We start from the raw sequence: 27,054 nt of genomic DNA, 5'->3' as shown, positions 1-27,054 counted from the left end.
GGGCAGGATCCTCTCCGGTGTTTTTGTCCAGTCCACCGAGCTCACGACAATGACAGCGAGGAAGTCTGGCTCCCGCCTGGAGACGGAGATCGAACGGTGCCGCTCAGAGGGACAATGGGACAAGATACCGGAGCTAGTGCGGCAGCTCTCGGCCAAGCTCATATCAAACGGTGAGAAACTGCTGGTTCGTGGACTGGGCCTTGTCCCTGCGCTCATGTCCTCTACTTCCGGACAGGTGATGGGAGTTTCTCCAGCACTGCTCAGAGCCAGTTAGCTAGCAAAGGTCACTATTGGTTCATTTACACTGGAGGTTTTAGCTCTGCACAGACGGACATAATGCTAGTTTGATTTAAAAAAGGGATGGATTCAACTGTCTGAGCTCCAGTGGTCTGACAGACAGCTCAGGTCACTGGTCCAGCTCTCCCACCAGGAGGAAGTCCACTGGCACTAGCTGAGTTTACAAGCTGATAGATGTTGAATGCACACATTGGTAGTCGCTTTGGAAAAGCGTCAGCTAAATGACATGTAAAGTAATGGATCACAGCTAGCTCTGCAATGTGGCAAAGCTGCGTGATGGCTACATGCTAGCTGTCAAACTGCAGGCTAATGATGCTAAGCTGCACCACTGACAGTACAGTAAACTATTATTAATACTCCACACTGTGCTTTGATTACATTTATATTTTCCATATAACATCGTACTTGGACTGATCTGGCGTTTGTACTTCTAATATATTCTCATCACTTTTATATATACATTTAAACTTCTTGATCAAAAGACTTTCAAATATCACGTACCTCCCACACAGGAGATACTTTACTCCTTTTATATACTGTAAACTATCTTATATACAGCCTGCTCCTGGTAGTTAATGAATTTCCCTTACATAAACACATTCATATTTCCTATTAGGTCCCTGACAAGATCCATGTGTATCAGTGTAATATAGTTATTACTAATCAGCATCAAGATTGAAAAATCAATTACCCTAAAAGTCTCAAAGCTCTTTACAGTAGAGTTTTGCCATCCACCCAATCACACACACACACACACACACACACACACACACACACACACACACACACACAGTGCAATCAAGCATACACAGCCATCACACAGGGACATTTGGACACAGTATCTGGCCCAAGGCTCGCAGCCCCTGTTTAGAGGACGAAGGAAACTTAATTAATGTAGTTTTAAACAGAGAAATATTCCAAAAGCTTTTGTTTGTGAAAGTTTTAAGTCTCCTGATTTAAGAAACATGATTGTTGCGCTGAATAAATGTGATCATAACATACACTAAAACTGTTTCATTTAATATTTGGCAATAGCAAACACAACCACCCGCTACTTTTCTATTTTAGTGAAAATCACAGTAGATTCCTGACTGTTGTGGAAAATCCTGCCGTTGTGGAATGTCAGCATGACTGTACTTTGGCATATGAGAGCTATTAGCTCTGCTTACTGACTGGGATCTAGTGTTGAATAAGACTCTTAGTGGTCAGTTCACCATTTGATCTGCTAAACACACACTCACACACGATTTTGGAGCTTGTGACTATTCATAATTCTGGCCTGCACGTGTGCCAGTAAAGCAGTGTATGTTGATGTGTTTCCTACAGTCTCAATCAAGCATATCAATTCATATTAGATTGATCCTAGTTTGGCAGTAGATTGACCTTAAAACCTTATTTAGTAATCCTTGATTAGCCAATAGCCATATATTGTCCTCAGATGACTGACTGTATATTTTCTCCAGACTGAACCATACTTTATTCATGTCAAATCTGTAACAATGATGCAGCAATAATGGTATTTACATGTTTATTTGTAGATGACCTTGGAGAGCTGTTGCTGGGAGAATGCAAGCTTCAGACATACTTGAAGGAGAATCCCATCAAACAGGGATCCAGTCCCCGGGGCCCACGACCCAAACTGGTGGAGGTCAGGAAACACCTCACTGCTGCTCTGGACAGACGGAACCTCAAGGTAGCCAATGATCGACTGATTGATGACTGACAGCTGAATGAATTCGTTTGTTTTTTTCGGTTTCATAGCAAATTAGTTTCAGAGTTTGTATGGTATCTCCAATTCTATGTTTGAAGCATTGTGCAGTTAGATCGGATGTTTTTGGTGGGATACATTCTAAGATGACATTATATATTCCTGTCTCTATTGCATCGTGTTTTTCAACTTTAGTTAAAGATGGTTACCCAGTTCATTATGTTTTCTCTGTAAAATCCTTAGCTTTGAGTGGAACATTAACCCAGTTCAGACCTGGCATTGACATTCATCCTGAGTGATCCAATCACAAGTGGTCAGCGCAAATGTTTCCTTACATCTGATCACTCAGACCACATACAAATGTGTTTTGGGTCTCATATTAAGGACAGTCTGCTCAGAAGATGGACAAAACTTAACTTTACCCATTCAGTCTCCATACATTGAAAAGATTTTGGTTTTAGGTTACTGCCACTATATCAACACTGACCACCACATAATCATTTTCTTTTCAAATGGGTAAAATGTAATTCCGTGAGAGAGCTGCATTGATTCTCTCAGCCCGTCCTGACACGCACTCACACATTGACGCACGCATCAGTCCCATCTGTTACATACCCATCCATAGTTTGGTCTATGGCATATAAAGTAGGGTAGTGAGCTTCAATCAAATAAATCACAGGAGACACATTTAGGACACATTTTAATACCAGGTTTGAGCATATGAACTTAGAATTGTTAACTTCCTGTTCTGTGTGTTGGTGGGTGGAGGGGTTTCCACATGGATGTATGGAGCATGCTCTTGAGTGACAATGTGCTTTCCTCTAATTTGATAAAAACACTTCCCATTCTTTGTTCTACAGGCCGACTACCTCCTGGAGGCTAGCGTGCTGATGGCTAAACTCTGCTATGTTGAAGGAGAATACAGTGACGCTTTAGGTAATTCACACTATTACAATCAATCAATCAATCTATTTTATTTGTATAGCCCATATTCACAAATGACAGTTTGGCCCATAGGGCTGGACAAAGTGTGACCTAACCCTCAGCAAGAGTGAGCAAAACTACCCAGAAAAACACAGAAGCCCCAGAAAGAGCCACATGTATCAATGTGTAATATTCATACATACAATGACCACTAATTATTAAAACATATATGTATAAATAAGATAAGAAACTTTATTGATCCACACACCAGGGAAATGTAGTAGTTCCCACAGCAGGCAAGTCAGAATGAGGTAGACAAGAGAATACAAATATATATATATAAGGCTATAGAATAAAGATAAACAAATTATAAAAAATACAAATTGCAAACAAGTACAGAACATACACCTTTCACTTTAGAAGTGGTTTGAACAGAAATGTTATAAAGTGCAATCTCACAGGATGATTGCACAAGCAAGTAGAAATAACTTTTGTACATTAGTACAGTTGCAATCAGAAATATTCAACCCCCTCACCTCAATAGACATTATAGTGATGTGGATGACAGATAATGACAATAAATGACAAAAAAACCTCATCAAACAACAAAAGATATTTATTGATGCGTATTTGAGTTATTTTGACAACAGAAGTTGACTTAACTTTGAAGTTCAAATGAAAAAAGTAACTCATGTGCATGTGCAGTATTATTCAACCCCCCAGCTTCAGTACTTTGTGGCGCATCCTCTAGCTTTTATAACTTCTAAAAAATGTTTTCGGTAAGTGCGGACAAGCTTCTTACACCTCTCGATTGGAATCTTTGCCCATTTTTCAAGTGCAAAAGCCTCTAGATCAGTGATGTTTGATGGCTTTCATGCTGCAACTGCCTTCTTTAAATCCCACCAAAGATTTTCAATCAAATTTGAATCTGGTGACTGTGAATGCAACTCCAGGACGTTCCAGGATCTTTTTCTCAACCAAGCTTTAGTGGACTTGGAGATTTTGCTTTGGATCATTGTCTTGCTGGAAAGTCCAACGATCACCAAGGTTCAATTTGTCAACAGAAGGACTCACATTCCTCTTTAAAATGGCCTGGTATTTCTGTGAATCCATGATGCCATGGACACAATAAAGATTGCTAGTTCCTGCCGCAGAAAAACAGCCCAACATCATCTTTGACCAACCTCCATGCTGGACTATGGGGATGGTATTCTTCGGGTCATAAGCCTGGCCTTTCACACGCCAGACATACCGCTGGTCCATACGTCCAAACAGTTCCAGTTTGGTTTCATCAGTCCATAGAACTGTCACCCAAAACTCTGTAGGCTTATCCAAATTCCTCCTGGCATATTCTAGTCGACTTTTGATGTTGCTTGTGGTCAAGAGCTGAGTGCGTCTTGGAGCCGGCCATTAAGTCCTTTATTATTCAGTGCACGTCTTATAGTTGCCACTGCAGCACTTGTACCAGCCTTCATCAGGTCATCCTGTAGGTGTCTTGCAGTCACACAAGGATTTATCTGAGTTGTTCTGACTAAGTTGCTGAGGGTCCTTGATGAAATGCTGGGCTTTCTTCCACAGCCAGGCATTTTTGAAGCTGCTCCATCAGTTGTAAACTTCCTTATAACGTTCCCAATTCTGTCTCTTGGAATATCATTTTTTGGGGAATTCTTCTTCTAACCAAGGCCTTTCAGGTGTGATGAAATAATCTCCTCTCTCAGCTTTTGTGTAAGCTCCTTTGTCTTTCCCATGATTGCAACTCACCTTGAATACCTTCATGGGTGGGGTTTATATATGCATCACAGCTGAAGCAAATGAAGGATCAGTATAAAGTTCCCAAAGGCTTAATAATGTTTCAACTCAACTTTAGGACAAAAAAAACTGTCAGACAGCTTTAAAAATAACAATATTATATAGGGGTTGAATAATTGTGAAATGGCTATCTTAACAAAATATACTGCTACACACAAATACTACATCATGCATTTTCCGTGTTGATTTTCTTTATCACTCAACTCATAAAGAAGGCATCCGAAGCAGAATCTTGATCAAAGAACAAGATTCTGTCTACTTTAATTGATAAATCCTTAAAATCTTTGGGGGGTTGAATATTTCTGATTGCAACTGTATATGGACATATTGTGATGTGCAGATAACACAAATGAGCAAAAGACTATAACACACTATTCCTTTTTGATTCCTTTTATTTTATTTATTGAATAACTGTAATTGATTGCATATATAAAATATCGCCATATCAAATCAATAAATTTATTTTCTAATGCAATACATTTGTTTTGACAGGTCACTACAGCAGAGTAAATATGGACGACATGCAGCTGGCGGGAGCTCCTGTGTATAGACTTTCCATGATAGCAGAGGCTTATGCTACTAAAGGTCTGTACACAAACACACACACACACACACACACACACACACACAGAGCTACAGACAGTTATCTATGTCTCATGTCCTTAACGTCACCCCAGTCTAATCTGCTATAAAGTCTGCAGTACCACTTCTCTCCACGTGATGTCATACTCTCACTGCTGATCAACAGCTGTAGTTTAACATAAGGAGTAATTATATAAATAAATCGCTTAATAATATTTATTCTGTTGATATTTCCCTGTTTTATTGTAATTTTATTCTTTGATTTGCCTGTGAAACACAACACAATATAACTAAGATTCAAGATTGGTATTTAATCAATGTGTGACTATAAACATACATTAAATTTCGTGGGTCAAGGCAGGCTGTTTTGAAAACATCAGTAGGGTAAGATGATCATTCCAGTGTCAGAAACTTCACCAAGAAGGTCCAATAAAAATCCCTTTGACAGGCAAAAAGAAATGATAATTGACTCATGGCCTTTGTCACATTGTGTTTCTTTTCCTGTCAAATTGATCACTCACTCATCTTCTCCTTTTAGGACTGTGTCTAGAGAAGGTCCCAGCTACTTCTCCATCTCTGTCCAACAGGAACACTGGCTCTCCATCGTCTAATAGGAGCACAACAGACAGAGACCAAGAAATCATCACATGCTATGAAAAGTCTGGAGACATCGCTCTTCTGTACCTGCAGGAGGCTGAAAAGGTGTGTGTGTCTGTGTGCTTCCCTGAGGGAGTTTGATGAATATTGCACCACCAACAGCGTGCAAGTTTGACTAATGCATTACCACCCATGACAACCAACTGGCAAACAAATCTCTTTATTTGGAGACCGTCTCTTGGGACACAGACTAGACTGGCATGCAAAAGTACAATATAATAAAAGAAGGGAGGATACAAATGAAAGATTCCCAACTTCAACAATATACTAAAAGTCATGTGAGATATATCCCGTAAACTCATCTAACAGAAGGTGTGATAGTAGGGATGTGATATAAGGTATAATTAGAAAACTGCAATGCATATTTGGTCAAATTAAAAAACTACAGAGAAACATTGTGAACAGGAGGAATATTTAAAAATGACCAACAAATATTTAAATCTAAAAATAGTCTATAAACTTAGACACAGATTAGTTTACACTGTTTCTAATTTCTCTCCTTACCCCTGTGTGTGTTTTTCTGCAGGCCTTGTCAGCAGGGATTCAGAATCGCAGCCCAAAACCCGGGCCGACGGCCCAGGACCAGGAGCTGGGCTACTTCCTGGAGACTGGCCTGCAGAGGGCCCATGTCATCCACTTCAAGAATGGGTGAGCAAGGGAAACAGATGGTGGTAGATAAATATAAGAGGCAGATAAATGTGAGAAAGCATAACAAAGCCTTTTAACTTTATTTACTCTGCTCTTAAATGTTGACCTGTTTTCTTATTTAGAAAGGACGTCAGTTGTCCTAACAGACTCTAAGAAAAACCCTTGTGGGCACTTTACACCCACTTTGCAAAGATGGTTACAAAGCAGGTGGTTAAAAGCGTGAAGATAGTTAAATAACATTGTCAGTGCAGCTGAAAGTAGTCCCCACGCTTTTTGTTGTTTTAAGTACAGCATGACTGTTGCAGGTGCTAATGTCTTGTACTAGAACAAAGATTGGGCTGAGGGAAATCTGCATATGTCTTGTATATATTTTTTGCAATGGATTCACTCTCATCTCTGAGGAAAAATGAAGGATCCAAAAAGGAAGACACTGATCATCCAAATTAAATTCTGGGATATGATATACAATCTTCCTTATTGAATGCTTAAGTGTTGTCTTTAAATTAAGAAAAATAAAATGATTTTCGTCTTACTCCATTTCTGAGTTTTAAATTAAAATGTGTTCTTGTTTGAAGCCACCAGCATGAAAAGTTTACAATATATGAACAAACTTCAAGAACCAAAGTCCTGAGACGTGGAAGGCAATATTCAGGATGTACTTTGTTTAACTTTACAACATCAACTTTAGACATCATAGTGAAAACTACTAACTAGAAACATCTGCTATTGATGCTACTTAATATTCCCAGTCAGTGACTCACACAAAAACTTGAAAAGGTTTTGGACATAGTTTGAAATATCTTGTACTATCATAACTGCAGATCCTGACAAGTGTTTTTTTCCCTGTTTCCTGTCTATATTGCCAAAGCAACCTCACAAAAGGTGTTGGCCGGTTTCGAGAGATTCTTCGGGCTGTTGAGACCAGAACCACACAGAACCTGCGCATGGTGAGTGATGTGTGGGGGAGGTTACCTATTTATTTCACTTAGAATTTATTCGATTTTTGTATTACATTCTAACCGAAGACTGCAGCTCCCAGTGGTAAAACGAAGTATAGTTAGCGCCAAGTTAACAGATTGCTGCTGCTGTGTAGGTGCCAAAGTATCTTTTTACTAATGTGTATGAATATGTGTGCATGCAGACCATAGCCCGACAGCTTGCAGAGATCTTGCTCAGAGGAATGTGTGAACAGAGTTACTGGTCCCCTCTGGAAGACCCGCCCACGGTGTCACCATTGGACGATCCAACGCGGCAAGGACACACTCACAGCAAGAACTACAACCTAAGCCGACGCCCACGAGTGTACTCAGGAGAGAAGTAAGTGATAATGTTTTTCTTGATGCTAAACTTGGAGAATGGAGAAGAATCGCCAACATGGTTCTAAAATTAAATCTGTTGCCAGTGGAAATTTTCACCGGTTACTCTCTGAATCTTCTCCATCACTTTTCACTTCTTTCTCCCACTTTCTCCTAATGGCCGTAGTGTCCGTTTTACTTTGTTCCACGTTCCAATAGGTCAATTAATGTTAGCCTGCAGAGTGATTACTAAGTTTGACTCGTGTCCAACTGAAATACCTCTGGCCTTGTTGTGAAAACCCAATGTAAACATACTTCAGCCGGAGGCAAGAAAAAAACTGGGATGGTTTATGTAAGGGTTCAAGCAAAACAGTTATCCGAACACCTTGGATTGGTCCATCACCGGCTTGGTGATACATAAAGCAGTAATATCTGCTACTTTTCCATTGTTTGATTCACACGGCCAGTTGCAGGCTGCACGTTTCATGCGGGTCACGGTCAATAACTCTGCTCCAAAGATTTGCACAAAAAATATCTAGCTACGCATCTGCACAACACTACGGCCTTTTCCAATGTCTTAAAATGATAAGCCCTAAAATTAGTACCTAGGGCAGAATATAACAAAATATTAGCAATACACAATACAAATTACACTATAACACAAAAATGCAGGTTGCTTAGCAGCTCTTACCATGTCTGACTCCATCATTCTAACACGTGGTGCTTTTCTCTCTCTCAGTTTGTTTTGCCCTCAGGAGAATACAGAAGAAGCATTGCTGCTGCTGCTCATCAGTGAGTCCATGGTGAGACACAAACACCCAGTGGAAATCACACTAGCCTTAAAACATTGGATCCTCTACTCTACTGCTGTTTTAACATCTATAAACTAATATCTATCCTTGTGTGAATTTGTGTTTCAGGCTAACCGTGATGCCGTCTTGAGCAGAATTCCTGAACACAATAATGATCGTATCATCAGCCTACAGTCGGCGTCTGTGGTGTACGACCTGCTCACTATAGCTCTGGGGAGGAGGGGGCAGTACGAGATGCTGTCAGAGGTGAGTAATATTACCATCACAGTGATAATTATAAGTGTTGGAGGCCCAAACAACCCTTATACACCAATATTGACTTTCCCATCAATGTCTTACTAAAATGGAATAGGCTTTAAAATTCTGGTGATGGTGTTGAATTTAGCCTGACTAGGTCAGTGCCCGTTCTAAACCTGTCTGCTCTCTTGGCTTTTGTTAATGTTCCAGAGCTGCTTCAGAATGATTCCTTGTCATTAGTGAGTCCTCCTCAAACTGTTTTACAATATTATATCACTTTTAATTGTTTGTGTGAGTGATGTTGTGTGCAGAGCTTTTTATTAACAGTCTGTGGTGTAGAGTGAAGTTAGACTTTTTTGTGTTCATCCTACCCAGTTTATATGCAGTGAAGATTTTATCGACAATGTTTTTCATTAAAAAAAATAACGGTGTTGTTTTAATTTTTACATTGCATGTTAGCTATTTCAGATGTCTGTAGAGCAGTCAACATAATCTTCAGACCAGAGTTCACAACTTTTCAAAATAAAAGCTCTGTAACTCAGCTCAACATAATGCTTTGCAGCCACAAAACGAACATTGTGGTTTTACTTGGAATAGAAATTGCCAAACCGGAAGTGATCCTATGAAGTGTCCAATATGTTAAAAATAAAATTAAAAAACTCAGAAGAAGATAGTGGAGTTAGTAGGTTACAAAAATGTATGTACCCTAATGATTCTAATGAAATGTGTCCTTTGTCCACTCTGTCCAGTGTTTGGAGAGGGCCATGAAGTTTGCCTTTGAAGAATTCCATTTGTGGTACCAGCTCGCCTTGTCACTAATGGCAGCTGGCAAATCTGCTCGTGCTGTTAAGGTCCTTAAGGAGTGCATTCGTCTAAAGCCTGACGACCCCACCATCCCTCTGCTGGCTGTCAAACTGTGTATCGGAGCCCTGCACTGGGTAATGGCAATTCTACAGACATGATCTCAAAGAGTGCTGATTTATAAAGCATCTCAGTTATTTAAGAGACTTGTGGTAAAGTCTTGTTATGCTATATTTCTGTGTATGTCACTTTCTTTGTTCAACCCTCTATGTTTTCTAAAATCATTTTAATTTTATCGCCAACTCCCTTTCCCATTTTTCTCTCTTTATTATTATATATCTACCAATTCAGCTGGATGACGGTGAGTGCTTTGCTAAGATGGTGATAGACATGGGGGAGAAAGCGGCTGAGTTCAGAGCCAAAGGCTTCTTGGCCATTGGGCTGGTTTACAGCCTTAAAGCCACTGATGGTAAGTCTGAATTTTATTTGGGTTTATGTGTTATTGTACATTGATTGGAAAGGATTAGAATCTTACTTAATGAAGCACTTTGTTGTTTCTTTTTTCAAAAGAAATGCAATAGAAATGCGTTTCCTGTTTTGTGGATTGTGGCTGTTTTGATTGTTTTGGCTGTCTCTGTGTCTGCGTCTCTTTAGCCTCCTTACGAAGCATGCAGGAGGACTACCAGAGGAAAGCTTTGGGTGCCTTCCAGAGGTTGGGACTTAGCCATGTTGCTCTCTTTCTGTTTTCTGTTATACTCCCACATTTTCCACACAATTATTTTCGACTAGAGCTTTTGCTTTTTCCAATGTAACAACATGAGGACTGGTATAAAGACACAACCCTATCAGAACTACCCTTTATCTTTTGACACACTAAATATGCTTTTATCTGTGCAATCTGCACACTAAGAAGATTGATTGGCTCTCACTTCCGTCCTTCCATACAAATGTTCTGATAGTGTTGTTAATTGTGTCTAAATGTTTAAATGTCAGAGTTGTAGTTGTTAACTGTTTCTAAATATTTCAATGTGCTCTGGTTTGATTTCTTCCATATTATATTACTTTGCAGTCTTTGCTAGCCTTTTACCATTTTGGTGCTGCAACGACCAAATTTCCCCCAGGGATCTTTAAAGTTTAAAATAATCGTATTTAATTTCCCATTCAGCATGTCTGAACACAAACTCTCTCTCTCTCTCTCTTTGCGTAGAGCTCAGAGTCTGTCTTCAACTGACCACCTCGCAGCCTTCTACTTGGCACTGCAGCTTGCTGTGTCCAGACAGGTAAGACGCTGTGTCATATGAATGTTGACATTTTAGAGGGGATCAGCTAAAGGTTGGGAGCATCAGGGAATTTAAGACCGGACACTTTACATGATGCTTTTTATCTCAACTGTAGTAAAACCCTTAGTCTGTATATGTGTGTGTGTAGATCCCAGAGGCACTGGGGTATGTTCGACAGGCGCTGCGGCTTCAAGGGGATGATGTCCACTCCCTTCATCTGCTGGCCCTGCTGCTCTCTGCTCAGAAACACTACCACGACGGTCTCAATATTATAGAGATGGCCCTGTCCGAGTATCCGGAGAACTTCAAGTAAGATCCACACACAATTGCTACGTTTCATTGAAAGCACACATCTGTATTTACTTCCGTTTCATTAGACCTAGCTTCAGGTTACTGTGTATTTAAGTGTGTGCTTTATCCTTCAGTCTATTGTATACCAAGGTGAAACTTGAGTCGATGTGCAGAGGACCAGAGGAAGCTCTGCTCACCTGTAAACACATGCTGCAAATCTGGAAGAGCTTTTACAACCTTACCAACCCCAGGTACGCACACACTCTCAAAGTGCAAAAATGTGTTGTTTTTTTTTAGTTCTTAGTTAGTTGTTCTTGGAACAAGTTCTTAGATCCTAGTTTCATACTAAGCCATTTTCACACATGAACAACGTAGCAGGAAATCCTCCGGTCAGACGCATTCACAACAACACCGACATCTGCAGCAAGCAGAGGCAGTTGTTTTTGTTTACTGCCCATTGACACTGACATCCGACCTTAGAACCAAAAGCTGTCTTGACATCAGCCTCTTCTGTGTTCTACACAGCCTTTCCATCCTGAGATATTTTGATCAATTTTGTTCAGTTTTTTCATTTTTGCGTCTGTAGTGCATTAGAAAGGTCATCAACACTTGCTCCTACATAATAGTTTGCTAGAGTCAAAAGATAAATTATAAACTTGGAAGTGTTAGTGTAACTAGATACTTTTTCTCACAGAAAGTAACTAAGAGGACAAGATGAGGCTAATAAACCAAAGTATTTATGGGTACTGGAGACCCTGTCTTAGCAACTCAAATTAGCAAAATAAAAAATGAGCAAAAGCTCATTTGTCACATTTTTGTGTGTATTTGTGCCCCTGTTGACATAAATGCATGTTTTATGGCAGTGATTCAGGGCGCGGCAGCAGTTTGTTGGATAGAGCCATGGCAGACAGACGACAGCTCAACGCCATGACTCTTCCTGACTTCAGTGACCCTGAGACTGGTAGGCACGCGCACACACACACACACACACAAACACACCATACACGCACACACCTCAACATCTCCCCAGTGAAATACATCCAGTTGTGCTACGTTTCTCGGTAAACAAAGATTCATACGCAGACATTATTTTGTATCTATAATAGTGACCCTGACGTATTTTTGTATTTTGAATATCAGCTAATTTCAATGTAATTGTGCAAAGGAAATCAAGATTGAGACATGGCCTCTTCTTTCTTTTTTAATTTAATAAATTCCATAGCTACACATGGCATTCTATGTCTGTGCCCACTCTTCTTTACCGGGCCTCTTGTTTTCTTCCTATTTCTTTTAATTCCTCATCATTCTTATTGTTTAACTTAACTTAAAAGTTTTAGATAATTCTAGAATAAAATCTGTTTTTAAGGTTGTTGTTTTTCCTCTGTCTCTTTTTTGATTTCAATCATTGCTGTTTTATTTCCTTTGTTTTACTCTCAGCTTCTTCCTCTTCTCACTCTGGTTCTGAAGCAGTATCCCCCACTTCCCCATCCACCATGTCCACCTTCTCATCTCCGCCACCCTCCTCTTTCTTTCCTTCATCTCCTTCCTCCCCTTCCTCTCCTTCCTCCCCTTCTTCCCCTGTGTTCATCCTCCAGCCTCCTCCACCACCCAAAAACCCGTCTTTCCTCCCGCCACTTCCACCTCATCCCCCCCCTCCTCCACTTCTTCCCTCATCCACCAAGACCAGGACTCACTCGTTTTGCAACCACGCAACTCTTCGCCATCTTTCCTCCAACTGTAATCTGCCCTTGAGTCCAGTTGCCCTGTAGCATGGTGTGGAGAGTGACCTAGAAAATATGCAGCTTTTGGGAGATTGGCTCGTTGGTCAATTTTCAAAATTAGTAATGAGTACATTCCCAGTAATATGAATTGATGATACATTAATTTGCTGAAGAGGGAGAGGAGGAAAGAGTGGTTCCTTGTTTCCTGTGTCCCGAGACGATCTAGACCTATAGAGGCATAACTAAGAGCTGGTACAAGACAGACCTGATCCAGCTCTAACAGTAGCTTTATCGAAAAGGAAGGCCTTAAGCCGCCTCTTAAACATAGAGAGATGGTTTCACGGGAGAGGAGCTTAATAGCTGAAGGCTCTGGCTCCTTTTCTTCTTCCGGAGACTTTAAAAGTGCAATAGATGTCATGTGGAGCTAAGCAAAAATAATACGATTTAAAACAATACAACAATATTTAACCAAACAAGTGGATGATGGACGACGTGTGTCCCCGGAAATCATTCCGGTTGTGGTGTGATATGAGCTGGGTGGTTGTGTAAGAGTCGGTCTGAAAGACACATAGGCAAAATTGCGATGATAGATAGCTGTGGCCGGGGATTGATTGACTCTAGGAACGTGGGCAGAAAGAGTTTTGGTCAGATATGGTGATGTGATGACCGTGTGAGTAAGTGTAAGGTAAAACTGGTTTATGGTCTTTTATTCACTTTTTGTAAAAAGAAACAGGAGTCACAGTTTCCATTTCTTATTTTCTAACTCAAAGACAACATTCATGGTGTTGCCACAGTATAAACATAGAGCTCTAACATGACCAATTCTGCTGGGATATGTTGATCACTCATCACTAAACTATAGAGATGACCAACAAGCTGATGACCCAAAAGCTCAACATATTCTTAAAAAAATCCCTATAGAGCTCTCTGAGATCTTAGACGAGGTGAATCTTGAAGTTGTGGTCTTTATAGTCGCAGATACTGTAGCTGTCTCACTTGCTGTGAACCTGTGCATGTTGCTTTGGGTGTGGATCTGAGTGCAGTTGAAGGTTGATGGAGCTGCCGCAGTTGCTTGATGCTTTTGTGACTTAACTCAGGTGAACTCTGTCACTTGACACACACAGCTTCCAACATAACATGGCCATGGTTGACTCATACAGGATTTATACATCAGTTATGTTGTTTTTTGACAGTACCGAAAATATTGGTTCATAGATCAAACCCTTACATTCTCTTCACATCTATCTGCTCTCTCCAGCTCTCTGTCTTTTTGTTAAAATTGGTCATCCTCCTTATCTTTCTTTTTTCTTCTGTGAGGCTTTTTCACTTCACATTCATTTGTCTCGTTTCCCACTTCATTTTCCACTTTGTTTCATCTGACAAAAAACAGAAGTAGAAAGAGCCTGTGTCTTCTGATGTGGTTTCAAAGGCGACCGTGAAGAACAGAAATCTCCTCTCTCTTCTGCACAATCATCCTCTGTGGACTGAGCATCTTCTTTCTTCGCACAATGATATCTCCTCTCTGACTCTCCCTCTCATTCAATCATTAACAGTCATCTTTCTGTTTTTCCCCCCAATCCCTCCTTCTTTTCAAGACGGCCGTCACAACGCTAACATTCTTGGTTTTTCCTCCATGTTTTCTGTTTGTAAGTAGCCATCCAACGTCCATCTGAGCTTCCCTTTCCCATCCATTTCCCATCTGTCCATCCGCCCTGTTGACATTCCATTTTCCCGATGGGGTTCAGATGTATGTACGATATGTGTTCAAAGACAATATGTACATATATCCTCTGCTTTAACTTGATGTCTGCAAGCACACAGTGAGATGTGAGGATCTTTTAGTCGTGTTGATGGTACAGTATGTCAGCTGTAAATCTTTTTTGTTTGAATATGCAGCTGATGAATATACCTAAACGTTAGGGTCATAGAAATGGCATCAGTGAAAGCAATCCATAAGAAAACATATAGTACTTTCTCCAGCTGTTTGGGAGACTAATCACTGACTGAACAACGCTTCACGCTTTCACTGTCAGGTTTGCATCTTACTGTCTGTATGAGATACAGGTCTCACTAAGCACGACAAGAACAGTGTATCCATTGAAAACCCTCATATTATTATATTAGAGTTTTTATTAGCGTTTGGGTAAACTGGCTGAAAATTTTCCTTAGCAAAAAATATTTTGATATCTATCAAAATGATGTTAATTTAGGGAACAATTAATGTCTTATGTCAATGTATGTATGCAAGTCTTTAAATGGGATGTATTAGGTTGGCTGCTGCCATCTTATACGTCGTTTCTTGTAGTCTATCATTCAAACTCAGGAAACTCAGCTGCAAATGTGTTTGTGTTGTGTGTGAGAGAGAGACATTGTATTGTCATTTTCCTTAATCCTCTTATCAGCAAAACACTTGTCCTCTTTTGAGACACACACACTCACACGCACGGAGCTTAAATGTTCAAATCTCCTTCATCTTTTACACCTTGGTAGTTTGTCTCCCTGAAGACATGGACGCTCCGTCCATATTGATGCAGTGAATGGAGAAAGCAGGACAGACAATGTGAAACCAGAATAAGACAAGGGGACAGGAAATCTTTCCTTAATCAGATTAAAGCTTTTATTCCAGCCCTCTGTGACCACCAGTCACCTTTCATTTAGTCCATGTTTCAGGCTAGAAAGGCATATCTTTATATTATCTATTCCCTCTAGGCTGGAAATGACAAAACAGTTCAATTCAGAATCCGGTCTTGATATCTGAAATCTGCAAACTAAACAAAGGAAAAAATCGAGCTCATAAATCAGTGTTTTAGTTCCATGAAAACAGGGAAAGGTAACTAACGAGTTTAAAGAGATAATCCACTGCTAATCTGTCTTTTAAATATCCAGCAATTTCAAGTGGACTCGCATCTAATTTCAAAATGAACCCTGAATGTGTCTCCTGTCCCCACTTGTGATCAGATTTCACTTCCCCGCTCTGCAAATAATCACGTACGTCATTTGTCTCCGAGAAGACCAAACTATGTTGTTTTTAGCCAGTCTGAGTTCACAGATGTTTCCGATGTCAGGGTTTGGCTTGAATGGATGCAATCATTATGTGGTGATCGGTGTTTATATCGTGGGCACTGAGGAGATTAAAAGTACATTTTATTCATAATGAAACTAGCAGGTCAGAGGACGAAGTGAGTGAATCTCGGGACATATTTAGGAGGCATTTGGGTGCGTTCAGACCACTTGTGATCAGATCACTTGGGATGGATGTTCAAGACACTGACAATAACTACACTGACACTGAAGTCTCATGGAAGCTCCATATGTAGCTGTACATTGTTTAGGTGAAATAATGATCTGTGCTGTTGATGCACCAAAGTGAACTGTGCTGCAGGGACTGTTCCTATGAATACAATGATATTCAGGTACATGCAATATGTCACTTTTGACAATATATTAATATGTGGGACACATTATAGGGGTTTTCCACCCATAAATCATGTTTTGCTTTCAGAGATCTGCAGTGCACATCTGCAGTCCAATGCGGAGGCCATTTTGCATCCCTGTAGCAATCTGGTGCAACTTGACAAGGAAGCGATAATATCACAGTCTCTTCCTTCGACAACTAATCAGCAGAGTGATGCAGTGTTTATGCATGTGGTGCGGATGTTAATTCACTCTAACCTGGTTGATCCAGTGCCATAACACTGTGTGTTGTAACGTGTGGAATGGTGTGGGCTGAAGTGACTGAAGTAGCCTGTTGTGCAGGCACAGGAAACTGTGTGCCCGTTTGGAGTCTTGAGCTTTTGGCTGCAAACAAACCCTCCAGATTTCATGTAACCTTATTTTTTAATTGTGGAAATCATTGAAATCTGCTGTTGTGATTAGTTGATTTAAAACCCTGCATTGTGGCACATGGCTGTCCTAACACTGCCGTAGCAGTAAGTCATTACTTGGGAGATGGTGTGTATGTTGGTTGGTAATGGTTCCTTTCCCTCCAGGTTCGGTGCACGCTACTTCCATAGCAGCCAGTCGTGTAGAGCAGGCTCTGTCTGAGGTGGCCTCCTCCCTGCAGAGCAGCGCCCACAAACATGGGCCGCTCCACCCCTGGATGACCCTGGCTCAGATCTGGCTGCATGCAGGTATGTACATAAACATTAAAATAAAATTATATACAGGATTTACAGATAGAGGGAAACTAAGTGAAGTCGACTAGAACCTACAGTCCCCTCATGAAACCACATTTAAACAAAGATATTGTGAGAAGTTAATATAATAAAACTAGAATGACTTGGTTAACGTTCCCTAATAGTTTCTGTGAGTTTCCAAGTGTTAGGTTACAATGTCCAACACAAGGCTCATGAAGCATTTGGCTGCTGTGAACCTAAACATGTCTTAAAGCCTGTCTCTTTGTGGACAAGTCAGTCAACAGTAAAAGTTTGTTAATCTATTTCACTCCATTTAAGCAGAAGAAAGTATGTAAATATATTTTTATTACACAGTGACAAAGAGCATTTAGCTGGGCTTGCTGTAAACCGGTAAACTTGAGGTTGTAGTGAGCGTTCTGGCATCAGCCTGCGGGATTGTATCCAACAGTATGTTTCTATTTTCCCTGGAGTTCAGCAGCAGATGCTCACAGACACACAGAGTGCATGTAAACATTTGCAGGAAACGTGCACACACATGTAGACAGAGGTTTGTTTTGTTGCTCCTGGTTATCTCTCTAGCTGCTTCCTGGCAGAGGTGGTCATTTCCAGCCTGGCGACACAGCTAATGTAATCTCCCAATCGCAGCACAGAACAGGCACAGATCAAAGTCATTTCCTCTGTCTCTCTCACCCACTGCTGGTTTCGTTGTGTGGTCACCACAGCAATACAGGGCTCATGCATTGAATTACCTTGATACTGAAAATCATTTTCGTGCAGCTCAGTTTGACAGGTTTAGAAATGTGACTTGTTTTGTGGCAGCGTCCTCTGTGTACTGTTTCACATCAGTGTAAAGGAATTGCGTTCTAAATTTGATATAATGGACACTTCCAGTTATATTTCAATTTTTTGTTTTATATTCTTAATGATAGTGATATCAAACTTTTAGCTAAAAAGATGTTTCAAACACATTCAATAACACTAAAGGAGACTTGCTGTATTGATTGTTGATGTTATTGTTTATCTAAACTCTGAGTTAAACACTCGATGGTCTCCCTCACTGTCTTTGTTTCTCTCCGATAGCCGAGGTGTACATCAGCATGTCGAAACCTGCCGAGGCCTCAGCGTGCACCCAGGAAGCCGCCAACCTCTTCCCCACATCCCATAATGTGCTGTACACGAGGGGCCAGATAGCCGAGCTGAGGGGCAACATAGACGAGGCAAAACGCTGGTATGAGGAGGCCCTGTCCATCAACCCGACACATGTCAAGACCATGCAGAGACTGGTAATGCACAACACACACACACACACACACTCAGACTCTGATGTTGTTCTTTCGGCTCTCTCCTGTGTTTGGTCTCTTGGGAACATAACAAATTCTGTCGTGTCTTTCTGCTGTGTTGGGCAGCCTGAGGGTTTGTGTGTTTTATGTAATTAGCCGGAGTCTCGTGGGAGAATCCTGCCAGACCTTCTGTGAAGAGAGAAAACACTGCCTCCTTCTTTTTTCCTCTCTCTGGCCACATCCATACTACCAGGCTTTAATTGGAAAACAGAATCTAAAATGTCCATAAAAGGGTTTTTGGCTCTGTATCATTTTTAATCCCTGCCCATACTAACGCTGAAAATGCTCATCACGTGACCACTGGGAATGTGTGTGCCAATGTAAACAGGAAGCATTCGGTCGTTAGCTGCTGAATGCTGCAGAATGCTTGAATACCCATGTAATCAGTTGTATCATTGTCAAATGCACAACTTAAAGGGATGGTCACTGAAAAATGAAAATGCACTCATTATCTACTCCCCCCTGTGCCGATGGAGGGGTGGGTTAAGTGTTTGAGTCCACAAAACACTTTTGGAGGTAAACAGTGTTTCAGCCAAGGTGACCTCTTCCTCAGACGTAATAAAACAACAGAAAAAAAAACCCTCAAAGTGTAGTTGTTATACTGCTCCTGTGTCTGGAAGCCCCGACATTTATTTTCGTGATTGAAGCCAGCAACCGGATGCAGCCATGCGTGTGCCCTTGGTCCAGAGGAGGAGAGTATTGGATTTGGCTTGAACAATGTTTACCTCTGAGACTCCAGAAGTGTTTTGTGGACTCAAACGCTTCACCCACCCCTCAATCGGCATAGTGGTCAGTAGTTAGAGGGAATTTTCATTTTTCTGTGAACTATCCCTTTAACACATACACTTAGAGCAGCGGTCGGCAACCATGCGGCTCTTCAGCCCCTCTGCAGTGGCTCCCTGTGCAGTCCATGTTGCGCATATTTTTCGCGAACGGTGAAATCAGTTCTTTCATATGATGAACGTGAGTGAACGTCACGTTAATTTTTTTAAATAATCATCGTATCAGGCCATCATGAAATACCAGGAGCGGATGAATGTGTGTGTTTGTGTGTGTGTGTGTGTGTGTGTGTGCGCGCTCCCAGATAGCTGACACACACACAGAGCCGGGGCTCCGCCCCCCGCCCTAAGCCCCGCTTACTCGCTCAGAGAGACACAGTGAGATCGGAGCACGTTCACGTCTAGCAGCCTCTCAGTGACTGACCGGCTGCTTCTCAACAGTGGAAACAGTGAAAACAACGAGTTTCTCTGGTCTCAGCTGATCAGAGATCAGCGCCTCAGCTTCTTGATCAGAGCGGAAGCTGCAGGTGGTTTGTACCGAGCTTCAGTTTCTGTGTCCGCCTCCAGTCTGACCTGCTCTCACGTTTTGTTTTAATATTTCAGCAACTAAAATATGCGTCACATCCTATTACGTCCCGGCGCTCTTCCCTGCATGTCGCTAATCTATATTTCCGACCCCCGGCCTCGGTAAACTAATCATGGATAAATCCCAGAAAAGAAAAGTCTGGGAGGAAAATAGAGTTTAATTCTGCGTTGACTGCCACCGATGCTGTCTTACATGTATGCTTGATATGTGGCGAGGAATTAGCAAACAATAAGAAATGTAATGTTGAAAGATATATCCAGAGCAAGCACACAGCATCTGCTGAAAAGTACCAAGCTGGGGATGAGAAAAAAAGAGTTCTGTGTTTAATTTATTCCAAAGTAGGCCCACAAATGTATTTTGTTCTCCAATTCATAAGAGTTTGGTGTTTTCCTATTTTGTAACAGGTAAAAATAGCAGTTAAATGTCAAAAGTTTTTTTATTGTCGTTCTATTATTTAATAAATGCAACAAACTATAGTTTTTATATATATTGTATTACTATATATATATATAACTTTATAACCTGTGTTATCAAATATGTTGTGCGGCTCAAGACAGATTTAATTAAGGGGAAGAGGGGGCGAAATGGCTCTTTCGATAGTTAAGGTTGCCTACCCCTGACTTAGAGGATGCACCACACCATAAACCATCCAAAACCATTTATCATGCAGAAGTAGGTTATAAGAGAGCCAGTCTGCATCAGTACCGAGCTCCACTGACCCTTGATGAAGTGATTGAATAAAAATGTTTTCGTGCACAAAACTAATGTAGCATTTAGAAGGAACCGTAACAGCCTATATTCCTTTTAATTTTCTCTCTCCTTCTCTTTTGTCATTGACTGTCTTTGTGTCTCTACCTCTCCACAGGGTCTGATTCTCCAACAGCTGCAGCGCTACAGTCTGTCTGAGAAAGTCCTGAGGGACGCTGTGCAGGTCAACAGGTATGTGTGTTTGTGATTGTGGGTCTGTGCACGCCTGCATAATGTACTGTACTTCATTGTTATATTTTGTGGCAATAACATGATTTCATTTACTCTTTTCTTTTCTTCTCTTTGTCTTTCCTCTACTTTCATCCCTTCTTCCTCCCCTCCCGTCCTCAGTACGGCTCATGATGTGTGGAACAGTCTGGGTGAGGTGTTGCAGGCTCAGGGAAACGCTGCTGCTGCCACTGAGTGTTTCCTCACCGCCCTGGAGCTGGAGGCCAGCAGCCCCATTCTGCCCTTCACCATCATACCCAGAGCACTATGAGACACACACAGAGCATGCCTGGGTGCAACTTACACACTCACTTGCATAAGGTGTTACTGCCATACCCTCAGAGATACACACATACACACACACCATAGAAATGCAAATAATACATATGAACATTCAAACATGCTTCTCCCTACCAAACCTTCCCATAATGCCTTGCTGTGGCTCGGACTCTTGTGTGTGGGAGTAAGTCTGTGCCGATACATTGCTTGTTTATGTCAGTCTGCACTTTTTATGTGCCTGTTTGTGTCTGTGCATGTACACCCATGTTTGTGTATGTGCGGCCACATGACGTCTGTCCATATTCTGTGTGTGTGTTTGTTTCTTTTCCTGTTCACAGATGTAAATAAGTTCCAATTAGATTCATTACTGTGACAATGTCAGCGTTCGCAAACCTTAAAGTTTACATTTTGTTTATGTTATTAAGTACCAAAACAAACACACACAATTTCATGGTCCTTTCACAAACTGAGGGAAGATCTAGAAAATTGTATAAAAAGTGCTAATGGACAGTTAAATAGTTTTATTAATGTTTCCTCCAAGGCCAAATGTAACTGGTATTCTCGTTGACTCAAATACACACACACACACACACACACACACACTCACACACACTCACCTCTGGCTGGAGAGAATTGTTACTCTAGGACTGAGTCACAACAGCAGATCACGGAAGAAGCCATCAGTAAAATTGAAATGCCAAAACAAGGGCTGCATTTACATACACACACAATCAAGATTCGATTTTTAACAGCGAATGCTCAAGTAATCGCTAGTTTCAACCTTCACTGTAATTGAAGGAGTGGACGTGCACAGGTTTTCACTTCCTGACTGAGTGTAAGATGATAACACAAAAAGAGCCAGCCACTATTAGCCCATGTTAGTATAAAGGCTTTCTCCACTCAATAAACAATAAAATGCACTCCCCAAGTATCTCTACAGCTCACTAATTAACATGTTCTATGTTGTGTAATCTGTACAGAAACATGTTAAAACGACAACACACAGACTTTGTGCGACTGTTGTATCTCCTACCTTTTGTCTCTCGCTGCTTTTTCTCTGTCTGCCTCTTCCCTGAATAACAGTGGAAAACATGCTCATCAATGAACTGTAAAGATGATGGTAGATACATGTTGTTCATCCAGGGTAATCGAGGCTAAACCAATAAGCTCCTGGCGTTATGTTTAGTCAACAGACATGTGAGTGTTGGTCTCATCAAGAGCAACAAGATCAATTTCTCCAAATGTCTATTGTTTTCAAATCATCTATTGCTGTAGAGTGATTCCAGTTCCACATGAATAAAGGTTTTTAATGATCTGTTTGGAAAAGCTGAGTGTCACACACTTAGGAGCAGAAACCAGTCAGTTTCATATAAACTGCAGCTCCTGGAAAACATTTCTATTTTAACTTTTAACTTTCTACTCCACTCACAGCACAAATCATGAGTCCGATGTTGTGTTGTGTGTCAACGCAGCCTCGGTGACTGTTGTGTCTTTGCCCTGTCGCACAATCACGTTAAATAGAACCAGAGGAATATAGGTTATTTTTATTGTTTGATGATAAATACACAGAGTTGTCATTGTACATTTGATTGTTCCAAGTGTAATATTACTGTTATTATTTTAGAGAGTAAATTATAATTCTATTTTCCGGAGAGCGATGTTACTGATGTGCTGTGGGAGGAGAGGAAGGATGAGCTGATTCAGTTTGTTCATATGAGCCCTGTCAGTGAGTCCTTAGTGCTGTAAATGAATGACTGATATAAGAATGATATCAATGAATCAGAGAATAAAATTGGTTAAAAACAACCGAGGATCATTTGTCTTTTTTCTGTTACTAGATATAGTGAATATTGACGACCTCTGTACTCTCTCCCTTTCATCAACTCAATTTAAACAGGTTAAAAAAATATTTACTGTCAGGCTTAAAATTATTTGTGTGTCTATATGTATATGCGTGTGTTTGTGTGGTATCCCCTCCGGCTGTGACCTGAGGGGGTCAACAGTGTGTGTTACTATCTCAGGTGAGTGTCTGTCAGTGGCTGGGTGTGTCCTCCTTTGTCTGTCTTTACTCAGAGGATTACAACACTGACAGGCTTTGTTCTCGAGTGTCAGGAAGCTAAAGCTGTGTCCGACTGCCCCTCCTCCTCCGCCATCACCCTTTTCCATCGTGGCCACCTGAGGTCCCTGCCGCAGGTATCTCAGGTATCACTGAACAGTTCGTCCAGCAGCTGTTGCTTTTCAGTCTTTTTGAATTTCACTTGGTGGTAATGACATTTTAATGTGGTGTCGAAAAGCAACTTTACATTTGGAACAATCTCTCGTAGGAGATGCGTCTGACAAACTCTCATTAAAGACACCTCTTTATAGGTGTGCTTCCTCCTACTTCTGACCCTACAGACTAGTTTCATCGTTTTATAATTGAATAAAATGTTATCTTGTTTTTACACTTCTCTCATCTGCAACATTTGTAATTCCCATGGCTGTGCTCTGTGATTTGCTTTTAAATAGTTTCTTATAGTTTGTTTTCACTGTTTTCTGTTTTGTTTCCTTTCAATTTGTTTTCTTAACTCGGGGGCACCTTGTAACTGTTTGAAAGGTGATATATAAATAACTTTTACTATTAATTTGATTTAAAAATGTGGTACACCTATGCACATGTATGTATATAAATATTTGCATACATCTAAAAGAAATGTCAGTAAGACATCACTTGGGAACAGGCGAGACAGTTTAAATTATAAATCACAATTTAGAAGCAGCGGTGGAGTCACGCAGACAAAATGAAACTAGATGAGCACAGTGAGGACGGCAAGAAGGAGCACCGAAGAGGAGAACATCTTGTCTGCCCAATAGAGTGAGTGGAGCATGTAATGCTTCACGGCAATAAGTATGTTAGTGGATGAGAAAAGCTAAAGAGGGAACTGCAATTCGTGGAGTGGAAGAACTGAGCTTGGAAGTAGTATTTACCATTGGAATAGGGAGTATGCTCCATTATCTGAGGGAGACAGGAATGGATAAAATAATTTAATATGGCCTAGATAACGCGGTGCGTTGCCATCCGCCACTAGAACGAACGAAGAAGAAGGAGACGCATACACATACTGATCGAATGGGGAAGAAGAAGAGGAATTAGGATATTGAAAAAAACTCACAGTGGTGGTAATGCATCGTGACGCTGGTTGCCACTCGCCAAGTAAACGAGAGAAATAAAACAAATAAAGAAGATACAACAGTGGTGGTTTGAGCATGTGAAATAGTTTATTTAAAGGCAGTGGTGTTCAAATAGGATCCAAATAAGAATCTGGATCTAATCAATTTGAATGTGATTGTACCTGAAATCTGACGTTTAACTGATGTTTTTATAGCATATTGATTGGAAAACTTATCAGTGTGATGCAGAACATAATTCTCCTGTTTTTAAAGCAACAGTTAATCTTTGAATTTTCTGAATTATTAAACATCGTCAAATGTAAAGGTGCATTTTCCTACGTCCTCTGCAGTAAAGCAGGGGCCAGTCTCCAAAGTTTTTCTTTTTCTTGTAGAACATTTATTGCTGATACTTTTTCGTCTTACTTTGAGGCATTTTACTTTTATCCAATTCTGACATTTTAACAATGATGCAATTGATATTTTTGAATTGTGACATTGATTTTCTAAGATTCCTGTACCTTCCAGAGGCTAATCCACATATCTTTACCCTCTAACAGATAAGATAAGATAAGATACTTTTATTGATCCCAAACACATGCACAATCACACGACATGCAGAGTAGGGAAATTTGTCTTCTGCTTTTGTCCCATCTGGTGAACATCGCAGGACACACAGAGCAGTGGGAAGCCATGTATTGCGCCCACGGAGCAGATGTTGGGGGAGTAAGGTGCCTTGCTCAGGGGCACTTAGACAGTGGGGGTAGGAAGAGGGCTCTTTGGACTTTAGAACAGATCCAGGTGTTGTTCTGGCAGGTATGTTGTATTGTCACAATGGAGTCGATCCAGCGACCTTCCAGTCCGATGTCCGTAACTGTCTGCCCATAGTCCAATTATTCTGCCACTAGTCCACCGCCTCTCAGACAGTTGACGTTTTTTATGAGGACAATATGCTTAGTGCTTGTTGAACTCACCTCACACCATATCAGAGAAGAATGGCACTAAGGAGAGCTCATAAACCTCAAGGCCCCACTGTTGAATTCAATCCAGCTGCACCAAATTACACAGTGTCATGAATGTCAATCCCCTCAAATGTGGCAGATTGTCGTCAGAACGATCCATGAATTATTGATGAAAATGTCTAAACACTCAAGCTCAATGTTAAAGAAAGTCAAATTTCCCTGACACACACCACATGCCTCCAACAAGAATCATAGTAATCTGTCCAGCAGATTTTGCATAATGCTGCTAAATAACAGACAAACAAACAAATGCACATGATAAATAGACACATGCTGAGGTCTAATTGGAAGATTTCTCCTGAGGCGGAACCCCCCCATTAGATGCCACCTACTACATTGTGTGTCCAGTGATCAAAACGTGAAGAGGGAGTCGCCTCTGTCTTTTCCCTTTGAGCAGCCCCACAGACACACACCATGTTTACAACGCTGGTGCTGAAGTGATGCTGTGTTTCTGCAGCTTTTATTTTTATACCAGTGGTTTCCTACATCATAGTGTTTCCCCCAGAAAACAGCCTCTGTGCTACATCTTGACCAGAACAGGATAATTTTCTGATGTTTATTGGTAAACACTAATTACTCACATGAGCACATTCTCAAAAATATAAAATTTGAACATAATTTAAGCTCGGTGGATGAAAGGATTGAAGCTACACACTGAAAATCTGTCCTGGTGCTGTCCGGCCCCCTGTCTCTCCCCACATCACTCTTCTGGATGAAAACCTGAAATATTTATGTGCGTGAACGCCGGCGCCAGGAGAAGGGATTTGTGAGTCTGTTTGTGTAAGAGTGTGTGCACGTGTGCCAATATACATATTTTGCGCATTTGTGGCCATCACAGGAGACACAGAGAGAATCTTCTCAACTGGAAGCGCTGTTAATGTTAATAATGCTGGAGAGGCAGCTCACTACTAACAGAGCAGCGAGATATTAATACACTTCAGACGGTTACATAACTCCAGCTGCTCTGTGTTACATGGATTACTAACACCTCCCACACTTCTCCATCCCTCTGTCTTTCCTCTCTCCCCCATCTCTGCCTGACTGCTTCTCATCACGAGCAGATCCTGCCTTTCAAGGTTCTATCAATAGTACAGATATAAAGTGGTACTGCTCTCCAATACACACCAAGTAGGGGGTTTACGTGATAACTGGTCGTTAAAGCTAGTGTATTAGCTTATCACTCAAAAGACAGAGGGAGGTGTTTCATCAGGATGTCAATCTGTTCTCTCTTTTTATCCCTCGCTCTCTTCCTCAAGGCCTTGGATTCAATTATTGTCTTTCAACCTCTCCATCTGTTCCCCTGATCGTCTCCTTCTCTTGCTCTCTCCACAAACTCCCACGGTTTTCTCCATCTCTGTTCACTTCAACCCATCCCATGCCTGGCTCTGTTGCCAAGCAACACCTCATCTGCAGAGACGATATTGGCAATCTTGGGTAGTCTGTCTAACTACCCCCTCCCAACAAACGCACACACTGACTTTTTTTTGTTATCATTACACTAGTAAAAAACTAGAAATAAAAATCAACTTGTGAACATGCGCTTTTCATCAGTTTTTCTGCCGGAAATGTTCTTTATTGAAATCTGTATCAGCCATGACATTAAATAAAGGTAACCATAGTGACATGTTTAAACAGGTGGAGATTCCCCCAAATAATCCTCCTTCACTTGGAGAGGACACAAGTCAACTCAATATTAACACAGAAAACAGACTTGAAGACTCAATGAGA

The 27,054-nt window shown here is 41.0% G+C and overlaps 1 protein-coding gene across 2 annotated transcripts; it reads left to right on the top strand.

The window, feature by feature from the left end:
* Positions 1 to 7: 7 nt before the first annotated feature.
* Positions 8 to 22,963, top strand: ttc7b (tetratricopeptide repeat domain 7B). Of its 2 annotated transcripts, XM_062398054.1 has the most exons (22): positions 8 to 170; positions 1,836 to 1,990; positions 2,866 to 2,941; positions 5,231 to 5,323; positions 5,859 to 6,022; positions 6,504 to 6,625; positions 7,494 to 7,572; positions 7,767 to 7,942; positions 8,660 to 8,723; positions 8,841 to 8,978; positions 9,719 to 9,907; positions 10,122 to 10,239; positions 10,425 to 10,482; positions 10,978 to 11,050; positions 11,199 to 11,359; positions 11,476 to 11,592; positions 12,205 to 12,302; positions 12,779 to 13,078; positions 17,052 to 17,192; positions 18,279 to 18,481; positions 20,769 to 20,842; positions 21,002 to 22,963. In XM_062398054.1, the coding sequence occupies exons 1-22, from the start codon at positions 50 to 52 to the stop codon at positions 21,147 to 21,149; spliced, it is 2,868 nt and encodes a 955-aa protein (XP_062254038.1). In that variant the 5' UTR covers positions 8 to 49; the 3' UTR covers positions 21,150 to 22,963. The 2 variants fall into 2 exon arrangements, with proteins under 2 accessions (XP_062254038.1, XP_062254039.1); XM_062398055.1 differs by lacking the exon at positions 12,779 to 13,078.
* The last annotated feature ends 4,091 nt before the right edge of the window (positions 22,964 to 27,054 follow it).

This window comes from Platichthys flesus, chromosome 10 (genome assembly GCF_949316205.1).
Source record: "Platichthys flesus chromosome 10, fPlaFle2.1, whole genome shotgun sequence".
Lineage (NCBI taxonomy): Eukaryota > Metazoa > Chordata > Actinopteri > Pleuronectiformes > Pleuronectidae > Platichthys > Platichthys flesus.
Note: the sequence above shows the minus strand (reverse complement) of the source record. Positions and strands in the feature narration are given on the sequence as shown.

Coding starts and splice junctions, on each gene's coding strand:
- ttc7b (XM_062398054.1), top strand. CDS start 50: ATGACAGCGAGGAAGTCTGGCTCCCGCCTGGAGACGGAGATCGAACGG. Junction 171..1,835: donor GGCCAAGCTCATATCAAACG/GTGAGAAACTGC, acceptor GTTTATTTGTAG/ATGACCTTGGAGAGCTGTTG. Junction 7,573..7,766: donor CCACACAGAACCTGCGCATG/GTGAGTGATGTG, acceptor GTGTGCATGCAG/ACCATAGCCCGACAGCTTGC.